Source organism: Acomys russatus, chromosome 27 (assembly GCF_903995435.1).
Source record: "Acomys russatus chromosome 27, mAcoRus1.1, whole genome shotgun sequence".
Classification (NCBI taxonomy): Eukaryota; Metazoa; Chordata; class Mammalia; order Rodentia; family Muridae; genus Acomys; species Acomys russatus.
In genome coordinates this window covers 41,899,980-41,922,344 of record NC_067163.1, presented here as the reverse complement: position 1 = coordinate 41,922,344, position 22,365 = coordinate 41,899,980, and the positions used below count along the sequence as shown (strand labels likewise).

The window sequence follows — 22,365 nt, the reverse complement described above, 5'->3', positions numbered from 1 at the left end:
TTAAACCCCAACACTCAAGAAGCAGAGGCAGGCAAATCTCTGAGTTCTAGGGCAGCCTGATTTACAGAGTGAGTTCCAAGACAGCCAATGCTGCCTAGGAAGGTATTGTCTTGGGGTGGGGGGAGATTGATTTCCTTATATAAGCTCAGTGAACATTTCTTTTCTTTCTTTCTTTCTTTCTTTTTTTTTTTTTTTTTTTTTTTTAACCTAGATTAAATCTTGAAGAGATGCAAGAAATACACATTTTAGTTAACACTGCTTCCTATACCTGACTTGATTTATATCTTGTGGATTGATAAGTAAGAATAGCCTAAAAACCAACTGTTCCTGCTTCAGACCAGGACAAGCTACAGGAGAATTGATGTGATTTAAATAACTGATACAGTCAAAGTGCCTTAACATAGGAAATATGTTGCACAAATGCTGTCGACGCCGAGGAAGTGGAACAACTGGGAAAACGATCTGGCAGAAGTGAGTTCAGGCACATGTTCTGGAGTTAAAATGAACAAAATCCTTAGCCCAACAGGGAAATAAATTAGTTGCAGGAAGAAGGCTTATCAAGATTCAAATCTTGAATCACTTTAGCTGTACTGTTGCCTGGCCTGGAGTCTCCAACCCCAGTTTATGACTAAGGAAAAAAATTAATTGAAATCAATATATTGAGCCTATAAGTAATCTATTAGAAAAAATTATAGTAACACATACATCATTTTATTTACTGTTTATTTTTTTCTAACAATGTTAACCTGAAACACTTAATCAATGTAGAAAGTTTGTATACATTTGCTGGTATATTGGACAAGCACTTCAGAAGAAAAGCTCTGAGTGTCACCCAATGGCGTTTTTTAATCACCTCTAGACATTCCTTTGAGTATTTGAACTGTATTTAAAACAGTTCAAGTGACATCTGCAAGCCGTTGTTGACGGATGAGATAAGCTTATAAACTATAGATTGTATACCCAGCTGTTTTAAATTTCTGTGAGCATTCTTTCCTAATGTCCCATTTGATGGCTGTGATGACAAATCCAGGCTTCCCAGGGCCTATAATCAATCAGGAGTTCTGGATAGCTCAGGTGTTTTAATTATTCGTTGATCTGAGGGAAATTTAGTAAACTACTTTCTTCAAGCATCATTCCTTGTCAGTTTGAAGACTTCTTAACCAAATTTTCTCTCTTAAATCTTCACGAATTCCCATCTCCATACTATTTAGTTTTCCAAACAATCAGAGCTATCAGAGGTTCCTCTTCAAGCTATAAGCACTTTTTTAAAACAACTTTTTATTTTTGTGGTCATAACGTAAGTACAATATTTCTTTCTTCCCTTTCTTACTTCTAAACTCTCCCATATGTCTGTCCTTGCTCTCTTTCAAATGCATGGTCCTTTTCTTCATTAATTGTTATTGCATGATACATGTATGCTCATATATATTCCTACATATAGGTTTCTCAGTCAGTATAATGTTTCTTATGTATGTTTTCAGGGCTGTCCATTTGGTATTGGGTAACTAACTGGTGTGCTCTTCCCTGGGAAGATTACTTCTTGACTTTTGGCATTCCTTAGTTGCCTACAGTTCTTTGTGTATGGTTGAGGCTTTATAAGCTTTTCCCTGTCTACTTTGGCATGCCTACTGGTGCGGTCCTCATTCATTCATCCATTTGGGGGCAGTTGTGTTGGTGATACTTTATGGGTGTAGCTTCTGGCTCTACTACGGTACACAGTCGCGCAGCAAATTGCCTGATCTTCTGGCTCTTACAATCTTTCCACTTGCTCTTCCACAATTTTCGTTGTACCTTAGGCTGTTGGGCACTGCTGAGATGCACATGCCTCGATCTGTCGCAAAGAGTGGGCTCCTTGACCATGCAAATATCCAAAGGAGGGAGGCAGTCCTACCCAGTAATGACTGCTATAGATCACCACATCAATGACCAGCATGGCACAATAATCCTAAGGGTGCAACAGTGGTATGCACGCTTGGGAGTAATCAACAGCTCTCCAATGGACTTATAACCTGCTCAACAAGAGGGAAGCCATGCCTGATACTAGAAATCTACCTAGTCACTCAGTGTTAGCAAAGTCTCAGATACTGGAGGAGAATCTACAACCACTAAACAATCTATTAACCTGAGTCCTTACACACACAGATAAGCGAAGTCTTCATCTCTCAGCAAGGAAACCTCTCTTTACTAACACTTTTAACAATTAGAATGGACAAAGAGTGTGACCTTACCAATGCAGAGAACTTGTATTTATTTGAAAGTCACTATTGAATAAATCATCATAAAGCATCCATTAAACAGAAATGACATTTTATGGGTATATTCCAAGGAGTGGAATAGCTGGGTCTTGAGGAAGCCCTATTCCCAGTTTTCTGAGATAGCACCAGATAGATTTCCAAAGTGGCTGTACTAGTTTGCATTCCCACCAGCAATGAAGGCGTGTTCCTCTCTCCCCACATCCTCGCCAGCATGTGGTGTCGCGGCCAATGGACAGGACTTTCTCCACAGTTGAGTGGAGAGTGGGGTCTGACTTTCACACGTACTCTGGTGCCTCATATTTGACCAAGTCTCCTGAATGGGGAGACCTGGTGGCACTCAGAGGAAGGATAGCAGGTTACCAAGAAGAGACTTGATACCCTATGAGCATATACAGGGGGAGGAAGTCCCCCTCAGTCACAGTCATAGGGGAGGGGAATAAGGGGAAAAATGGGAGGGAGGGAGGAATGGGAGGATACAAAGGATGAATAAATTAATAATTTTTTTAAAAAGGAAAAAAAAAAAGAAATGACATTTTAAAGAATCCATCAGAAAAGTACAGAAGTTGAATACAAAGATATAAATTACTCTAACTTTAAATGTCAGTACATTCAGCCCAATGTAGTGTAAATTTAGAAAGACACTCTTTTATGTCAGTAATTATGAAAGTCTTGGTCCACATGAATGTGAAAATTTTCTTTTGACACGCAGACCAGAAGTATCATTCAAAATTGAAGAACAGTTTCTACTTCACAGGTAAGCAAATTGGAAAACAAGAAAAATAGTTTCTTTAGGAGAAAAGTAAAAGCTCTTTCATAAATCCCTACTTCATTTTTTCAACCAGAACTAAACTATGGTTACAAGTTCTGCTGTATTCCATGACCTCAGATAGTTAGGCTTCAGCCATGAAAATTTCCAATTATCTGAATTGCACAAATAAATTGAGTCAGAGCTAATAGAGCTATGGCATAAGACACAACACATGATCTTTTTGAGGAGGAAAAATAACCATATCCATGCCCTGAGACATATCAAAGATACTACCATAGCTTTCCACAGAGAAACCTTATAAGAGAGCTAAAGAAAAAACAACAAACAAACAAAAAACAAAAAATGAAAAAACCAAATGAGGACCAGGAAGAACAGAGATTGATAACTCGCTGCCCCCGCCCTGCCCCCGGGCTAGACCTGAGCTTAAAACAATTTTCTACGGTGATGTTATAGCCTAAGAATTTTGGAAAAATTGAAAATTTTATAACAGAAGTGTTAGGTTTCTTTGCTTCAGTGTTTTGTATATATCATAGTGAACAACATACTTATGTCAAGAGTGAAATTTCACCTGAGTATTAATATTTGCATTTATTAAAGTGTATGTTCTCTATCAATAGTTTAGGGTATAGCTAGCCTGGTTAGTCTGATTCTAGTATCTCTTTGATGCTTATTATTTGACATGTCCAGATAGGTATAGTTCCAATACATAAAATACTTAACTGTTTTAAATAACAGGAATTGCTTCCTCCAGATTTTGCTTAAGACTTAAACACTGTAACAGCAAGACCAGTAACTGCTTGCTAAATAGACGAAAAAGTGTTATAAAGTGATTGGCAGAAATATAAGGCCTTTCAAGGTTGTATGGACAGTGTCTACTTTACTTACTGTGCACGTAAATATCTGGTCGCTTTTTTTACTTTAACTGATATTCAATATTTTTAAGGCCTAAAACTTAAGAACTTGACAACTTTTAAATAAGGCCTTATTTTACTTACAATTACAGTAATAAACAAATGGTATTTAAATATAAAACAAATAGAAATAGAAAAAATAATGTGCGGAACAGAGAGAGGACAATGCAACTTGACATGCTAATGGCCCAGCTGTGACAAATGCAGATTCCTTGCAGTCAGCATGGCTTGGAAGCATCTATGACTTGTCTGAGTTGCAAATAATTTCTATTGTTATTTGTCTAAAGGAAAAAAAAAACATATTTCTAGGGCTGGTTTGGTAGTTGGAGCACTGACTGCCATTCCAAAGGGCCCAACTGTCTGAAACCCCAGTCCCAGGGAATCTGATATGAGCCCCCTTTTGTCCTCTATGGGAAGCAATCACACACATGTGACACATACAGACATGCAGGAGATTATACATATATATATATATATATATATATATATATATATATATACTAAAATAAAATAAAATAAAATAAAAATAAAATTTAAAAACACATTTAGGAAAAGAACAATTAGGATGTAAGACGCTCTTCTAAAAAGCATACTATTTGAAAGGAAAATGATGCTTAGCATGCCATAAATAAACTATTTTCTCAACAACCTTCCAGAAAATCAAATTTAGCACTACAAAATCATTAAACATTGAATTAGGACTTACTGAATCAAAACTTAGTGATGATCTAGCTCTTTTAAATGTTGTTTTGTTTGACATATAAAGACTTAACTTATATGGACCAGAATAATTGAATGCAAGCCAATTTTAATAGCTAAACATAATCCAATGTACTAGAACATATTTCAAGCCCCTGCTGCAAAAAAACATCAACTCAGATTCAAAATGCCACTCCATCTACACAAAACACCATCTGACCTACATGTACAGGAAATAAATCCCCCCACATTCCTGAGAATATATATATATTTTTTTCCCTTCATCCCTCCCTCCCTCTTCTACCTTATTCCTCTCCTCTAGACTTCTGACAAGTAGGGTCCTCCTCCCCCACCATCTGACCACAGCCTATCAGGCCTCATGAGGATAGCCTGCATCTCCTTCCCTTGTGTGCCCACAGGGCCTCTCCACCAATGGGCAGTAATCAAATCAGGGACACCAGTGTTCCTGTCAGAGACAGTCCCACACTCCCCACCCCATGCCTTCCCAAAGGGGAGAATGAGCCATCTATAGGCTACATGTGAACAAAGGGTCTTGGTTCTCTGTTGGTCATGTCCTTGGTTGGTACATCAGTTTGTGCAGGCCCTCTGGGTCCAGATCTGCCAGCCTTGATAGTCTCCTTGCGGAGCTGTGGCCTACAAAAACACTAGAAATTTCAGGCATTTCTAAAACTTACTGATTTTTAATTGTTACAACTGAATGAATCAGTCCGACAAAATTTTAACAAATCTCATATTATGAAGGACTACCTCTGCTGCAGTGGGTCAGAGTTTAAAATGTGTGGTTCCTTACACCTTTTATGTATGTTTTACACAAACATAGTCATGTACCGATGGCTACTATATGTGTAATAAAGATTTCAAGTCATAAGACCAGCTAATACTACATTAAAATCAAATTCACCCTCAAAGAAAAGTATAAACTAAGAGCCAAAATAATAGGAAAATACAGCATCAGAGATAAAAATATAAAAAGCCCCATCTTCCAAAAGAAGGTTAAGTTCATACTCAACTTGATTTAAAACTTTTAATATATACATCCATTTATTTTATGAAGACATATATAGTATATATTTTATATTAATATTAATTAATATTATAAAAGCATTATACATATGAATATGAAGACGCATATGCAATAAAAAAAGTTCTGGAACTCATGGACAGTTATTCTGTAATTTGAAAAAGCAATTTAGGGACAGGAAAATCGCTGGTGGGTAAGAGCACTTGAACTGTGTTTTAATTACTTTTCTATTGCTGTGCAGAGACACCATGACTATGTCAACTTACAGAAGAACGTTTACTGGCTCCTTCCTTACAATTTCAGAGAGTGAGTCTATAAGCAGGCAGGTGTAATGCTACAGCAAAAACTGAGAGCTCACAGCTGATCCACACGGGAGACAGAAGAGGAGGAGCACTAACTAGGAATACCAGGGGCTTTTGAAACCTTGAAGAATAGTAACACACCTCCTCCAACAAAGCCACACCTCCTAATCCTTCTCCAAATGGAAGACAAAGCACTCAGATATGTGAGCCTATGGGGAGGGGGCAGGGGGGCGTGTTCTTATTCAAACAACCACACTGTAAACCTCATGACCAAACTCAATCTTTAGAAGCCACATTAAGACATAATACAAACAAAACTACCTGATGGGATGATGGGATGGGGACGTGGTGACTTGCATCTATAATTTCAGGGCTTCCACAGTTGGTGAGATGGTAGGTGGAAGCAGGAGAATTGGCTTGAAGCTCACAGCCTGTCTGGAGTATACTGGACAGTAGACCCAGAAAAGAGAACCCACTCCCAAAAGTTGTCCTCTGACCTCCATACATACATTGCAGCATATGTACAACTGCACTATCTGTCCCACCCCCCTTTTTAAAAGTAATTTGAAGCCTACTTAAAATATTTAATCACAAAGTAGTATACTAAAATTAAATGTAATATAAAAGAAGCATTGGAATGTGCTACAAAGAAGACTCCCTACCGAGTGTCTGATATTTTGATTTAAAACAGTTATTATATGTTTGGGTGCCACAAGTTACATTGTCCAATGAGATACGCTCTGTTTTATGGACAAATAATATACTCTAAATTAGAAGTCAATTTGACCTTCATTTAATAATTCTGGCATTATGACATATTTTTTCCTAAGGCACATAGGATAAGACAATCTATTGTCAATAGAAAAGCACAGGACCTAGAGAGTAACAAAGTCCTCAAAGAAAAATCAATTAAAATGAGAGTAGGTAAGGCTTAAACAAACATTTCTGTAAAGACTGAACTTCAGCTTTTACAGAAAACAGTACTTCAGTGTTCTAAGATAAAACGATGCAGCTTCAGACACAGGTAAGCCATGGATCTGGAGGGAAAACCATAGTTACCACATTAAAATCCACACTTAAGAATATAGATGACCTTTTACTAAATAATTAAAGATTTTAAAGCATCTGTATCTTTATGTGAAACTCATTAAAATTCAGATTAGTAGCAACTGGGCACATGGCATTTTACTGAGCGATTAAAACTCACTTATTGTATTTACTAAGTAAAAATCATTTTATGCACAATAGAAACAATAGATACAACAAAATGTATAGCTCAATTCAATATCAAAAATATAACTTGCATAAAATTTTAGTTGGCAAAGTATTTCAATTTTCATTGAAAATTAAAATATATATATGTGTGTAATTTGAATATGTATTGGTCTCAGATGATCCTATAAAGAGGAAGCTGTCCAAGCCCACAAGGAGTATAGATATTAACTTAGGCACATTAGACATATACTCACCACAGTGCACAGTTCTCAGTGGTGTAATTAAAAACTCTTATCATGAATGCCTACAGTAATATTAAAAATGGTGCAGGAGAGGCAAAATTGGATTTCAGATATTGCCAGCTGAAGGAGGATTGGGGAGTCTTGGAAAGATGTCATTGAGTGAGTCAGCTTTTGGTCACTCTGACAAGTACTCAACCTACTAACTTTACATAGAAAGAATTTAATTTTCAGATTTCAGTGCATGATCACACCTGGCTCTCTCATTTTTGCCTGTGGCAAAGAAGATCACTGGGTAGTACAGAGAATTATCCTCATGGAGAACAAGGAGCCAGGGAGGGGGTTTCTTTGCTTATGACATAACTTAATTAATTTCCATTAGACCCATAGTCAGAAAGGTTTCATCACTTACCAATGGTATCCATTACAGGCTGACAAATAGCATATACACATATAGAAGAAATGAAGGAAGGAAAGGGGAAGGAGGGAGCAGATGAATCAAAGCAGAGTCACTTAAGTGTAAAATGTGGCAGTCACAACAGCATCACTCAACCTATATTACTGTGATGGTAGTTTGGAGGCCATTGGGCTCCACAGGTTCTTATATTTGAATACATGGTCCCTAGTTCGTGTAACTCTTTGGGAAGAATTATGAGGTGTTGCCTTGTTGAAGTCAGTGTGCTACTAAGGTAGACGTTGAGGTTTCAAAATCCTCCTGCCATTCCCAGTGTCTCTCTCTGCCTAATGGTTGTGGATCAAGATGTGAGCTCTCACATATTTCTTTAGTCATCTTGGATTATAATCTTCTGAAACTTTAAGCCAAATTAAATGCTTTGGTCATCGAGTTTATCATAGCAACAGAAAAGTATCCAAGACAGCTGTAAGCTATCAAGTTTATCATAGCCACAGAAAAGTACCCAAGACAACTGTAAAAGGACTTGAACATTCAAACAAGCTTGGAACTAAGCAGTCGTACTGATCATAATTTCTTGTATCTAGCTCATCGTCATGTTTCGCCATGTGTCAGTAACATCATGAGGCTACACTCATGGAGATACATCACAAGTTGCATTTTTCTAAGTAAGAATTACTTTTTAACACATCAGGTATTATTACTAGTAACGTCAACAGGGGAAAATCGTACATTAAAATCTATGATTTCATTACTGGCTTAATGTGTGTATCTGAGGCAGCTTCAGATTCCTCATTTTAAGTGTGATTGTCATGACTCATGAATAGTTTTGGCCCCAAGTTCTAATTTGGCATGGCTAAACACCAAAAAAGTAAAAGAAAGTCAGGAGACTCAAAGACAACAAACAATGAATCACTACCCTCTCAAAACTAAAGTTTGGCTCCAAGACAAAAGGATTACTTTGTTTTCCTGGGATGTCATTAATGTCATGACCCATAAGCAAACATGAATCTAAGTAAGTGTTCCATTTTTCAAAACATAAACTTGGAAGAGGACTTTAAAAAGAATAAAGTAACTAAATACGCAAAACAGACACAAATAAAGAAAAAGAATTAGAAACATTCAATTTCGGCAATGATACTGTAGCAAAGTAAAGGATGGTGGTTTCCAACAGACCCACATCTGGTATTTGATATTAACTGGCTACTTCCAAGAAAGTGTTTGAGTGAGCGGAAATAGCAATGCCTTTTACAGATTATAGGAATTCAATTATGGGACACAAGGCAGCTGTGTGGCCACTCAAGTTAAAAGAAAAGCAAGACATTTTATTTAAGATTCCAATCTGATTTAATTTGTCAAATGCATCTACTCTGCTTTGGTCAGAGGAGCGCTTGGAGGTGGGGACGGACCTGACTAGAGTGTAAAATGCAAAAATGAGAAAAGGGGCCATTTTCCTGGTGAAAGGTTATAGATCAGGTTCCTACCAACACATCTTTCTAAGTAAGGTAATTACGTTCACTGTTTCTAAAAAAGCTGTGACCATTTCACACTACTTGTTTGAGGAAGCAGATAAGTAGCTTCCAGTATTGCTAGTCAATTGCCATGTGAGAAATGTACTGTTTGTCTCTGCACAGTGCTTACACATATACCCTTCTGTTCTCTTCTACTTCGGTTTTTTTTTTTTTTTTTTTTTTTTTTTTCTCAATCTTTTCTAGTACTTTAGCAAGCTGGACTCCAAAATATTATCAATGTCTTGAAATTTTTCTCTGTAAGTAAAAAAAATATTAAATAAACAATGTTCTTTTAATCCTGATTTGACCCAAAAAAGGAAAATTAAATTAAATTTTTTTAAAGCACAGCAGTGCTTTTAAGAAATAAAAATAGTATGTAAATAAAAAAATCACTACAAAAATTATTTTATGTAAAAAATCTAAATCTGAATGTTCCGAATCTTCCACATAAGTGCTTATCTGCATCCTTAGATGAAATTTTAATTTTAAAACTAAAATTCAAAATTAAAATTTAACGAGGTGATACCAGTGCACGTGCACTGTATGCATACATGTTCATGTATGTATAATGCATATGTGTGTATTCATTTATATGCTGTGTAGCTACTGAGTTCTGTTTAGAAATATGATTCATATCTGATTTTTTTAAAAGCCCTATAAAATACTCCAATGAACATCTGTACTAGGATCCTAATAATATGTCTAGGTTCGAGATCATATTTAGAGCTTTGAATTGTACATTTCCCTGATTTTTTATATCCTCCTTTTTTCTTCATTGTATTACATGCATATATATACATATATATATATACAGATAAATTCCCCAATACATAAATATAACCTACTTAGTCTCTATAGAATTACTTGTATGCATATTATTTCATGGACAATCATTTGGTGTTGGAGAAGCAATTGGTGCCTTTTATTCTTAATTCTTTTTTCCTGAGCACTCACGTGCCTTAACTCCCAGCAGCACATAGCACTGGACATGTGAGAATCACAAAGTTCATAGTAGTGACTGATTGCCTAATAGAACGATCAAATGAAAACCATGTATGGTATCTTGAGTACGTTTAAAGGACTCAGATAAATCAGACTTCCTGTAAGAAGTGTCAATTCCATGATTCAACAAGGAAGCTACATCGCGTGCCAGTTGTCATTCAGGAAGTCAGTCCCAAAGAAGCATATAAAGTCACTTTTCTAAGAAAACCCACAGAAGTTTAACTTTTCCATGTAACATCCACTGAGTTTTCTTCATACTTTCTTTGGTGAATATGCACTTCCATATTTTAGGCAGTATGCACTGAGTTAACTTTAAATTTTCAACATTTATAAGCATACATAATACTTTTGTTGAGATTTCAGATGTTTGTACATTGAAGTACCATATTAGCATATGTATAATTAGCATATTTCATTAAAGAGTGTTTTTTGGATTTGTTTTATTCTTAAGACAGGACCAAACAATGTAGTTCACACTGGCCTTATATTTGGCCTCCTCCTACTTTGTCTCCAGTGTAGATTTTATTACTAAGCATATTCAATTTCTATGTTTTTAAGCCTTCACTGTATTCAAGATGAGTTCATATGAAATTATATGGCATAATAAAATTTCTGTGTGAAACAGTGTGCTGTTATCCAAAGGATCCAAGTAAGCATCACTTTAGGTGAGGCTTACTCTATCTTTCTGGGTTTCTTGGTTTTGTGTTCTATGGCCAGGCCTGTCACCTTTGAGTACAGACAAAAACCCAGGCACCAAGCACAGGTGAAGACATGTTATAAGCAGTACATGTGTGGCTTTATTTTGAACAATGAACATGCTACATATATAACCTCTTAGAAGTTAAGATAATTTATAATACATTACATGCAGCAAGTTTGATTTTATTGTTCTGGATAGATGTTCATATGCCCATGACATAATCTATGCTTTGATTTTTTTTCTTCTAATCATGAAGCCAAACCATTAAATCATAGAAAGCTAGCCTTATGGCAGATACAGTGCTAACCCATCCGTTTTTCAGTCACTTACCTATCTACTCTTTAAGCTTCAATGATGCAGTGTGAGATTTAGTTGTTATCTTCACTTTGCTTGTAAAGAAGCTAACCTTTGCTGTCCTACAGGGACTAGGGGGCACTGGTAGGGTGTGAATGTGAATAGCTAGGATAGGGATTCAGGGAGGACCACAGGACCCACACCCGTCTCCATTGTGTGAATAGCTAGGATAGAGATTCAGGGAGGACCACAGGACCCACACCCGTCTCCATTGTGTGAATAGCTAGGATAGAGATTCAGGGAGGACCACAGGACCCACACCCATCTCCATTGTGTGAATAGCTAGGATAGGGGTTCAGGGAGGACCACAGAGCCCACACCCATCTCCATTGTGTGAATAGCTAGGATAGGGATTCAGGGAGGACCACAGGACCCACACCCGTCTCCATTGTGTGAATAGCTAGGATAGGGATTCAGGGAGGACCATGGGACCCACATCTATCTCCATTGTGTGAATATCTAGGATAGGGATTCAGGGAGGACCACAGGATCCACACCCATCTCCATTGTGTGAATAGCTAGGATAGGGATTCAGGGAGGACCACAGGACCCACACCCGTCTCCATTGCTTAAGTCTCTATCCAAGTAGTTCTGCTGTTGGCTGGTCGGTTACATGACTGCAACATGTTATGAACCACGATGGTGACTTCTAGCCACTGTTCTTGGAAGTTCAAAGCAAGGTACAGGAGTTCTGCAGGCAGAGGAAAAAGCAAGTTTTGACTCTGCCTTCACTACTTAAGACCATATACTTTATGTGACAGCAAAAAAAAAAGTTCAATTGGTAATCAAGATTTAAGATAAAATAAATACCAGAATAAAGACCACTGAAACACTTTAGATGGCATGAATCCCACCTTTCAAAGCTACCAAGCAAACAGAATTCATCAGAAAAAAAATATGTATTTTAAGACACATTTTACCATAGAACCAACAAATTCAACCCAATCTCTATTTTCATAAACTATATGAAGGATGGAAACTGGACATTTACATTGCAGAAGAAACTATTACAAGACTAAAGTGTTTGTTGTAAACTTTAGAATCTTAATACAAATCAAAAACTCATTAGCATTCCTTGTTATTCTTTGCTGCATGCAGTTTTCATTAACTTGAAAAATCGATAATCTCTTAACTCTGAATTTACATAAATACAAACCTGCACATAATGTAACCAAGGGTATGCTTAGCTAATAACAAGGATATACAGCCTCTAGTAGTGATGAAATCTTAGAAAGATGACAGGACACATGCCCAGATATTGGAGATGGTATGTGGCTCTTGCCAACCATCAGTTGTTCTTTCTGAACTCTTTTATTTGAGAAGGTTCATTACACATGGAAAGCTGTATTTTTTCCCCAAAACTCACATTACGTTTTTAGAAAAAGCTATTAGAAATTCTTTCTAGGGCCCTGGCTAAGCAGTTGTTCTTTCAATGTTCCTGTAAGCTAAGGCCTTTAATCAACAGACATCATGGCAAAAGCATGTAATCTTATCACTCGAGAGGTAAAAGAAAGAGAGTTCATGATGAGCCCAGAATGCAGAGACTTCCAGGACAACAGAGGCTACAAGAAACTCTGATCCAGGTAGACAGATAGGCAGACAGACAAGCAGGCAGGCAGACATGTAGGTAGACAGACAGACAGACAGATAGTGGCCATCTATGAACTATTTTTAGTCAAAGATGCCGCAAATGGTGAAGACTGAAAGACAGTTTATGCCCACTCATGAATAAGTGTAACTAATTGGTTCTAATGGCTGTAATATGTTTTTCTCTGCCTTCTTGCACATGGCTGCAGTGAGTAGGAGTTATAGATTCTGAGAGGAGATAAGAGCATGAGTCTTTCACAAATGGGGAGATGGCTGACAGTAGTGTCTGTACAGGCATAAAGATTTGATTTTGAACCAGAGTGTCCACATAATAAGCCAGGGACAGAAGAGTTCATATGCAATCCAAGGAGGTGAGTCAGAGCTCTGATGCAAACACTCTAGGCCAACCAATGAGCTCCAAATCCTGTGCAAAATATGGTTGCAAAAGTAGTAGAGATTGGGTCAAGAAGACACTAAGGTGGCCCCTGGCCTACACAGATATGACACACATAGGCAAATGCACGTGCACAAATCAGCAAAATACATGTTTTACATGAATAAAATTCTCAAAGAAAAAAACCAAATTACTGTATTTTAAAAGTTTGATAGCTACCCAAAAAGGCAAATAAGATCAGTAATTTGCTCAGCTATTATCAGAGAAGCTTCCTCCTGTAACAAACAGAAACAAATACAAAGGCCAACAGTCAAACATTATGCATGAAGTGAGAGACTCCCTGCACTCATCCATAAATGGGATGTCTCCATCAAATCCTTCCCTCAGGGCTCACAGAACTCTGTGGAAGAGGAGGCAGAAAGAGTGTAAGAGCCTGAGGGGATGGAAGGCACCAAGAAAACAAAACCTTCTAAGTTAACTTGATCAAAACACATATGATGAGCTCCCATAAGGACAAAAACACTACCAACCCACTCTCCAACATTAAAGTACTGCTATTCCTCTAGGGTAAGTAATTTTTGCCTCATGTTTATCATCCATAATGTAACAAGACAGCAATCTATGCAGATAGAGTATAAAACAGAATGACATAAAATTATGAGACTAGGGCAAGGCATAAAAGCTCCAGAAAGGTTCTCAGGGTGGTGAAGGCCATTATTATTCCCTCTTCATCACTGTATTTAAGGAGCAACTGATATCTGGAGGATAGTGTAAATGTGGAGCAGATAAGGCAAAACCGAAGCCGGCAGTAAAGAAACTCGCATACCAACATGGCTGGCACCAGGTCCTTATGAACCCAGTTACAACTGAGCCAGCATCCAGGCTGCGAACAAATAGTTTTGATGATGTGACACAAAAATGGTTGTCAATCAGGAAATCATAGTCAAGAAGAAATACAAAGTACTGAATGCCAAGGAACGGTGAATTGAGCTTTATATGTACAAATCCGTACACACCCAGCATGGTCAGGACATGGTCCAAGAGTGGAGTCTTGGGAGGAAAGTTCTGAGTGCTTGTGAGAAACTCACACCTTTTCTTATCTTGTGACAAGACCAAAGTCTTATGACTTCAGTTTCTTCAAACCTGCATAATTGTTCTTGTAGTATGTTTTTTATGCTCCTTTCAGGTATAGCAGATAGGAGTGAGTTTACCACAGATTCCTCTTTATAACCGGATATTGTTATTCGTTTATATGCCTCTGTGGAAAGACATATTTCCCACGTACAGCTTGTCTACCACATGTAACTTGCCCTTGTGACTGTGCACTTTACTCATGTGACCCCCCCCCCAACCCTCAGAGTATAAGTGTCTGATGCTCTGAATAAAGTTGGCCATTGCATGCCTCATTTACTCCCTGATCCCGCCGCCTTTAGAGCAGTAAACACAGCATCGTACGGACTGATGACAAAACCTGAGAGAGGAATGAGAAAATATACTTAAATATACTTGTAGGAGAATCATGCGTACCACTGTGTGTCTGCCCTTAACTGCCAGCTAATTCCGGAAAGAAGATAAGGATCCCACCCTTCCCTTAGACAAACCCCTGTCCTCCTCAGAGGCTTGTAGGAAGTCACACTTTAAATCTCTAACAGAAGCTGATGTGAGGTGAAGTAAGAAGAGTTTAAAAGTCTTGTATTCCTAAATCTTGGAATTCTGATATTGTGGGAGTGAAGGGAGCGGGAAGTCCAACCAAGTGGAGATTGTAGAACACAGAAATACAGACAATGCTTCAACTAAATTTTGACACATTAGTGCTATAGCCACAATCTATTTTACATGAATAAAATTACATTTTTGTGTGTTGAATATATCTATTGAATATATATTTCACGTGCTAAATATATATATATATATATATATATATATATATGGCAGTATACCATAATTTTAAATTTTCAGAAAAATTATAGAAACAATTGTCAGAAATCTATTATATGCCTTAAGTCCTACTGACCCTAGACAACTATGTCCCTTTGAAGCAAAGGGTCTCAACCTGTGGATCATGACCCCTTTAGGGGTTATATCTCAGATATTTTGCATATACAGTATTTACATTATGACTCACAAACAGTAGCAAAATGACAGTTAGGAAGTTGCAATGAAACATTTTTATGGTTGGGGGATCACCACAACATGTGGAGCAATTGATGAACTGTATTCAGCATAGAAGAACTGTATTCAAGAGTCGCAGCATTAGGAAGGTTGAGAGCCACTGCTGTAGGGCTTACTCTGAATGTTTATTTTGCTTTTCTAAATATGTCTTATGCCTACAAGTATCATAAGTGATCAGTGGACCAGCACTGTTACCCATCCTTTTCTGTGAAATAGCCTCACTCTACAAATATAAACAATATTGTCCTATGACTAAGACATCCAGGCCAGGCTTGCTTTCTCCTATCCAACTTTCACAGTAATCAATCACCAGGCTGATGGTCCCATCCCCTGGGACAGCTCCTTCCTCTTTTCCCTGTGTCCCTGTCCTGCTGGTGTTGTGCATGACTCTGCATCTAATAACATTCTTTTGCTTCTTAATTACACTACCCTCAAGTAAAAATCTTTATGACTTCTATCCAATCTCATGATTGGTTGCAATAGTCGGCTTGTTTGTTCAGTTCATAAAATAATCCTTCTCCCATGACTTACAGTGTTAAGTTGAAATGGTGTCAGCTGGCTGGTGAGACAACCAGCAGAATTCCAGCTACCTGAACAGAGTGGAACTTAGTAGAATTTACTATTGTCTGTATAACCACCCACCCAACTCCAAACTGCTCTATTGGCCTCCTCATTCTCCCAGAATTGGCTTGTCATTCTAGAGAGTACATACAGTTCTGGCATTGATGAGTTCATCTATTAAAAATGCACATCCAATTACAATCCAAACTCCTCTCTAAGATCAAAGCTCCCAGATCAAACGGATGCACTGATGAGTCTCCCCCAAATTCCAGAACATACAACATGGTTTAATGTCAATTTCATATTGATAGCTAATAACCTATCTTGACTATTTCACTTCAGTGGTAAATGCCTTAAAAACACACATATACAGAAAAATGGCATGTCTTCCATATGAGCCATCTGGCACTTTGATTGTGAGTGGAGATGACTTGGGGTATTAGTTCAAGTGTTTTTTGTTTTTGTTTGTTTGTTTTTGTTTTTTTGTAATAACTAAAGCCCAGATATTTATTTGGTATCAGGTTAAAAGAGAAAAAAATGTCCTCTGGGGAATTCTAGTGCAGGCACACATATGGTACTTAGAAGAACACTGTCATTGATTTAGTTGACACCATAAATAACAAACTAAAACACACAGCTATTTATTTAAAAATAGATAAAGAAAACCTGGCCTATTGTAACCCAACATCTGTAAATATCTAGGTATTTGCACGCCCACTACAATACACTTTTTTGGAGAACAAATTAAGACAACATAAAATGTGGCGAAGAGGTTTCTGCAAGGGGCTGGAAAGTCAGAGTGGAGGAATAAATATAAGCAAAATACAGTGTATAGATGAACAAAATTCTCAAAGTAAAAAATACTGTATTTAAAAAGTTCCCCAAAAGACACATATGATCAGTGTCTTGCTCAGCTATCATAGAAGAAGCTTCTTAATGCAGGAGACAGGAACAAATATAGACACTCACAGCCAGATATTAGGCACAGAGTAAGACCTTGAAACACTCAGCCATTAAATAGGATATCCCCATCAAATCCCTCCCTCAGAGCTCAGGGGACCCTGCAAAGGAGGTAGAAGGAGTGTTAGAGCCAGAGGGGATGCAAGACACCAAGGAAACAAAACCTCACAACTCAACATGATCAAACACATATGAACTCACAGAGACTGAGGCAGCATGCACAGAGCCAGCATGCGTCTGCCCTGAGTAAGGTTCTAGAGCTGAAAGGAAGAATGGACACATGACCCTATTCCTAAGCCAGAAGACACAAAGTACTCTTCAGGGTGGGCTGCACACTCAGCAGTGCACAAAATGAGCTCAGTGGCATCTTTGGAAGTTCCTTGTCTCATAATGCCCTGTCAGGCCTTTTCTTTTTTTTTTTTCCAATCTGTTTCTTGTGCCTCCTCTTGGGCTCTCTCCCTTCATCCCCACCCCCCCTGCCAAATTCCAATGTTAATTTTGTTTTATCTTACCAGATTTCATCTGATTATTATCCAATAGAAGCCTGTGTATGTTCTAATGAGAGACAGAAAGTGGAGATGGGAGGAGTGGAGGGAGAGAAAACAGGAAAAAGAATATATTATTGATAGCTACAGTTTGTGGATGGTATGGCATCCTTCTGCTTTATATCTGTCATAGGCCTTATATTTCTGCCAATCACTTTATAACATGTTTTAGCGTCATCCACTGCAGCTCCGCATAACACTCAGATGCTTTCCCTGAGCTCGGAAGTTGCCATTAGTTTGATAACACATTTCAAATGATTCTTTTTATGCCCACAGTATCCAGTAGCCTTAGTGTTCTGGCACTGACCTGTGTCCAGTAACAACCTTCAGAAAATATTGTAGGGCTATTCATTAAGTAGTACAATCATGAGTAAAAAATAGAAAGGGGAACCTACTAAATTCACTTCCTCTTACCTAGGTGGCCTTGGGTACCACAAGGAAGACTGGATAGTGAACTTTGCTTCATAGTTTATTGGCTTTTCCATACTCATGAATTTTAAAAAGCTACATGTGTATTTATTAATTCACAGAACTTTGTATGAGTTAATTTCTATACATATTTGGCATCTTTTATTTATCTTGGTATAGGACTTCCTGGGATTTATGTCATTCATAGGAAACTACAACTGGTTTCCCTCCAGTTCTCCTTGCTTACAGCTAATTGAGGTGCTTTTAAAGGCCACTAGGGAGAGACATGGAGTCTTTACACCAGAGTTTGGGTTACTGTGTGCAAGTTTCACAGCAAGAACCCAGTTTCACTGAAGGAATCAGTAAAACAGGACATCAAGGTCCTATTTACCCACTAGGGAACAGTTTACTAATCAAAAGTACACTACTCATGAAGTTCAAAGACGAAAATAATGTTTCCTCCGATAGATTAAAAAAAAAAAAAGTCGTATCACATAACTTTCAGTTCTTGTTCAACATACAGAATTTAAGAGATTGTTAAATAAGAAAAGAGACACTGTGCAAACAAAATGCACTGATCTTCAGAGAAAGGGAGAAATTTAATGACCAATGACAAGAGCCTTGAAAATTAAAAATGAAGAAACATTTTTTTTTTAAACCCTACAACTCTCTACCTTCCTTTAAGACACCCCTGCATGCTCAGACACACATACACACATGCACACTCCAGCACAGTCCTTCATGACTGGCCCAGTAGTGACCGGCTTATCAGAAAACACTTCTCGTTTTACTCCATCCAGGCTTCGCATCTTCCTACTGTAAATCAAAGCCCAGTTATCACAGGCAATGGAGATGTTGTCTGACTAAGCCCTCTGCTTGAATTTGCAGAGGCAGAAAGTAAATAGGTCTGGCAAATTTCAAGATCTCAAGTTACAGGAAGTGCTATGGGGTCCGGCGCTTTACTTTTGTGGCATTTAGGGACAGTGGTACTCTCATCGTTATAGTTAGTTATAGCAATATGTTTGTGTTGAAAGTTACAATTCTCATAATGAACTGAAATTCTGATTTAAAAAAAATTTTTTTTTTTTTTTACCAAATATAAACACATGGTAGTTTGGTCTTTGAGAAAGTAGTGGTCTTGTCCATATTAAAGTTCATCTCAGACAAACTCAGGGGAGGTGATTTGATCTCTGCACATTGAGTGTATGTTCACCAATGAAGTCAACTGAAAACTGAGAATAACACACCCTCTTGCTTTTTTCTTCCACTTGCAGTCAGCTACAATAAAACACTTCAGTGTCTACTCCCAGCCAGGGGGGCTTCACAGTGCCATAAACAGAAAACTTTTTCAGGAGTTCAAGAACTCAACTGTTATGTCAAGTATAAACTTTAAGATGCTATAAATACATTCTTTAGAAGGTTCCAGTGAGAAGTACACCAGGAACACGATAAGATAACTTCTTCTGAGAATAAGACTGTCTTTAAAGGCACCCTATCACGTTTAGGAAAGAGACTTTTATTTTACTTAAAAACAAAATAAAACAAAAACTGACCCTTCAATTTTTAGTATCTAATAGCCAGCGTTTAGGAACGGAATTTATAAAGTTTTTTTTTTTTTTTTGGGAGGGGAGGTTTCACGTGATTATGATTTATAAGATTTCCATCTCTGCTGCATAGTAGATTTGACCAAGTTCAAGTTAATTCTGAAACCCAAAACCTTAGAGTTCAGTTACTAAATTTTCTTACACTTTTTCCAAACTAGTCCAAAAAGCCCAGAGCTCCTGCTCTAAACACTCCAGGACCATCAACCTAGGCTGTCTGGTCGCACACCCCAGAAGCTCTTTGGAGTCCAAAGAACCAGCCAGGGAAAGAAAAGAGCATTTCCTACAGTAATGAAATTCTCTCTGGAGCCATGCCACCAGGGCAGGGTGCAAGCTCCCCTGTGGGTATGGGGGAGACCACTCTGAAGGAGAATGCTCCATCTGTGTGACTGACCCCTCTTTGGGCCCTTCCCTCCTTTAAGTTGCTTTCTTTGCTAGTAACAGCTTTCCCCTGGTAAGAAGAGAAACTTTGCTCCAAGAAAGCTAGCACCAATCTCTAACTTTGGATCCAAAGGTTAAATAAATAATTATGCACACACTCTGGAAGGCAGGTTCTGTGTACACCCAGTAAAGCCAAGCCCACAGTCCAGGGCAGGGCTCCTGGGATCCTCAACCCCAAGCGGCGGGGTCCACACACCTACCTTGACCTCGCCCCCGTCGGGCTCCGCTTCGGAGAAGCCCAGTCCGGACTCAAAGGCGGCGGCAGTGGCGGGCGCCTCGAGCGGACCCGGGATCAGTGCAGCGGCGAGCAGGGAACACGCCAGAGACAAGAAGCCCAGCAAGTGCATGGTGGAAGGACCGGGAGCCGGGAGGCCGGTCCGCTGGCAAGGCTCAGGCTGGGGCGCGAGGCTGAGGTCCTGTCCTCGTCCCAGTCCCGTGGTTTCCTCCCAGGGACCCCTCTAGGCGAACGGATCCCAGGGCTCTCAGCAGCTCTAACTTTTGCCCTGGGATATGGCAGCCCGCGCCTGGGAGAGGCTCTGGGTGTCAGGTACGAGCCTCACAGGAAACCGGACATCCGAGCTGCCCTCGGTGGCGGCCGGCGAGGTGAAGCGAGGGCGCCGGCTCCGCGGATCGCGGTTTTGTTTTTGGCGTTTTGCAAAGAAGGGGGGTTAAGCCCAGTCACCCTGCGATGTTGCACTCGTCCCGAGGAGCCCGCGGGTCCCTGGTCCCCCTCCTCCCTCCCCTTGCCCGAAGTGAAAGGAGCCGGGCCGCGGGAGCCGCGGGAGAGGCGGTGGTGGCAGCGGAGCCGGGGGCGGGAGGAGGGCGGCGGGGCGCCGGGCGGCGGCGAGGCCCGCGAGCTCCCGGGCGCTCGAGCCTCCTGCGCGCGCGGGACCAAGCGGTGGCGGCAGCGGCGGGCGCAGGGGCAGGGCATGACTGATGCGCCCTCTGCCTGCGCTTATGTGAGAGAAAGCGGCCGAGGGAGGGAGCGTGCTGAACCCGGTCTGCCCTCCCCTCTCGTTCCCTCAGAAGCTTGCTACCTCCAGCCCCACGCTTTCCCCCAGCCCCACCTCCATCCTCTCCTCGCTTTCCCTTTCTCTGCCCTTCTCTCTGAACTCTGCAGGGAGGGGGCGACCAGGGCCTCAAGTTAAGTCTGAGGACTGGATCTAACTGCAGGACCAGTTTTTGGAGGCCACATGACTGAGCTCAGCTGAAAGATGGGGGGTGAGAGGGGTGGGGGCCTGCTTTGGAAATGGGTGGGTAGCGGGAAGCAGGTACAGAGGGGTAAGGGGAGATGCAAGCTTTGGCCCTGGTAGCCACTTATGATACAGCTTATTTCATGCAGACCCCAGAGACGTTTGGGACCAGCCTGAGAGTCTTAAAACACTCCTAAGACAAAGTCAACATTATGGCGAAGACCTTTGGGGCCACGGAATGAGTATAGTTCTCCACAGCTCCACCACTACCTCCACTGTTTTTCCGGTAACTTGAAGCAAGAATGCCAGACAGCTCAGCATACAGGGCAGTCTTATTGAGATAGATGTTGTGTTCGTGATCTTCAGGAACACCTAAACTTCCAGCAGATGGAGAGATGGGCCAGAGTCTTGAAGGACACTGAAAGAAACACACCCCAAAAGTTTCAGCGTGACATACCTTCCGGTTTACAAGAGAAAGAGGGTGATGAGAATGGGACGGTTTATATGCTAAAAGAGCAAGCTGCTGTGATGCATTTGTTCTTTGGCAAAGCGCCTAGGGATTTTGTTGTGTTATTGGCGCAGGTGGGCACAGTGCAGAAGTTCCATGTAAGCAGTTTCAACAGCATGTAAAACACAAAGGATCTTGCCTACTCAAACGCTACATTAAGTAAATTAATGTTAAAAATTGATAAAATTGTAGGTGGAGGAAAAAAGTCTCCACGCCCAACATTTAGAGAAACATTTGACCGCCTCTACAAACAGGGAATGCCCCTAAGGTGTGCCTGTGCCTTTCCTTTATTGAAGACTAACGTGGTTGAAGTCTCCTTCCATCTGCCAATTGCTTTTGACTTTGGCATTTTGCACACAATTCATCTGATCGAAGTTCCACATGTAAGTCCCTCCAATATTTTGGAAATATCTGTCACATTCTCCCAGGGCCAACTTTTCCTACCAGTAAAAGATTCCTTTTTATTTTAATCTGACAGTTCCAATTATCCTCATCCATCACGCTTAGTTTATGTTCATAAAATATGCCATTCAGAGCATGGCTCCATACTTAAGATACTCCAAGGAAGAATTTAAAAAAAAAAA

The 22,365-nt window shown here is 39.6% G+C and overlaps 1 protein-coding gene across 1 annotated transcript in view; it reads right to left on the bottom strand.

The window, feature by feature from the left end:
* The window catches only part of Vegfc (vascular endothelial growth factor C), a 99,749-nt gene extending 78,829 nt beyond the window's left edge, over positions 1 to 20,920 (bottom strand). Inside the window, exon 1 of the mRNA XM_051169498.1 lies at positions 20,281 to 20,920. Within this exon, the coding sequence (XP_051025455.1) occupies positions 20,281 to 20,427 (147 nt within the window). The 5' untranslated portion in view covers positions 20,428 to 20,920. The remainder of the gene's footprint in view (positions 1 to 20,280) is intronic.
* Positions 20,921 to 22,365: the final 1,445 nt, after the last annotated feature.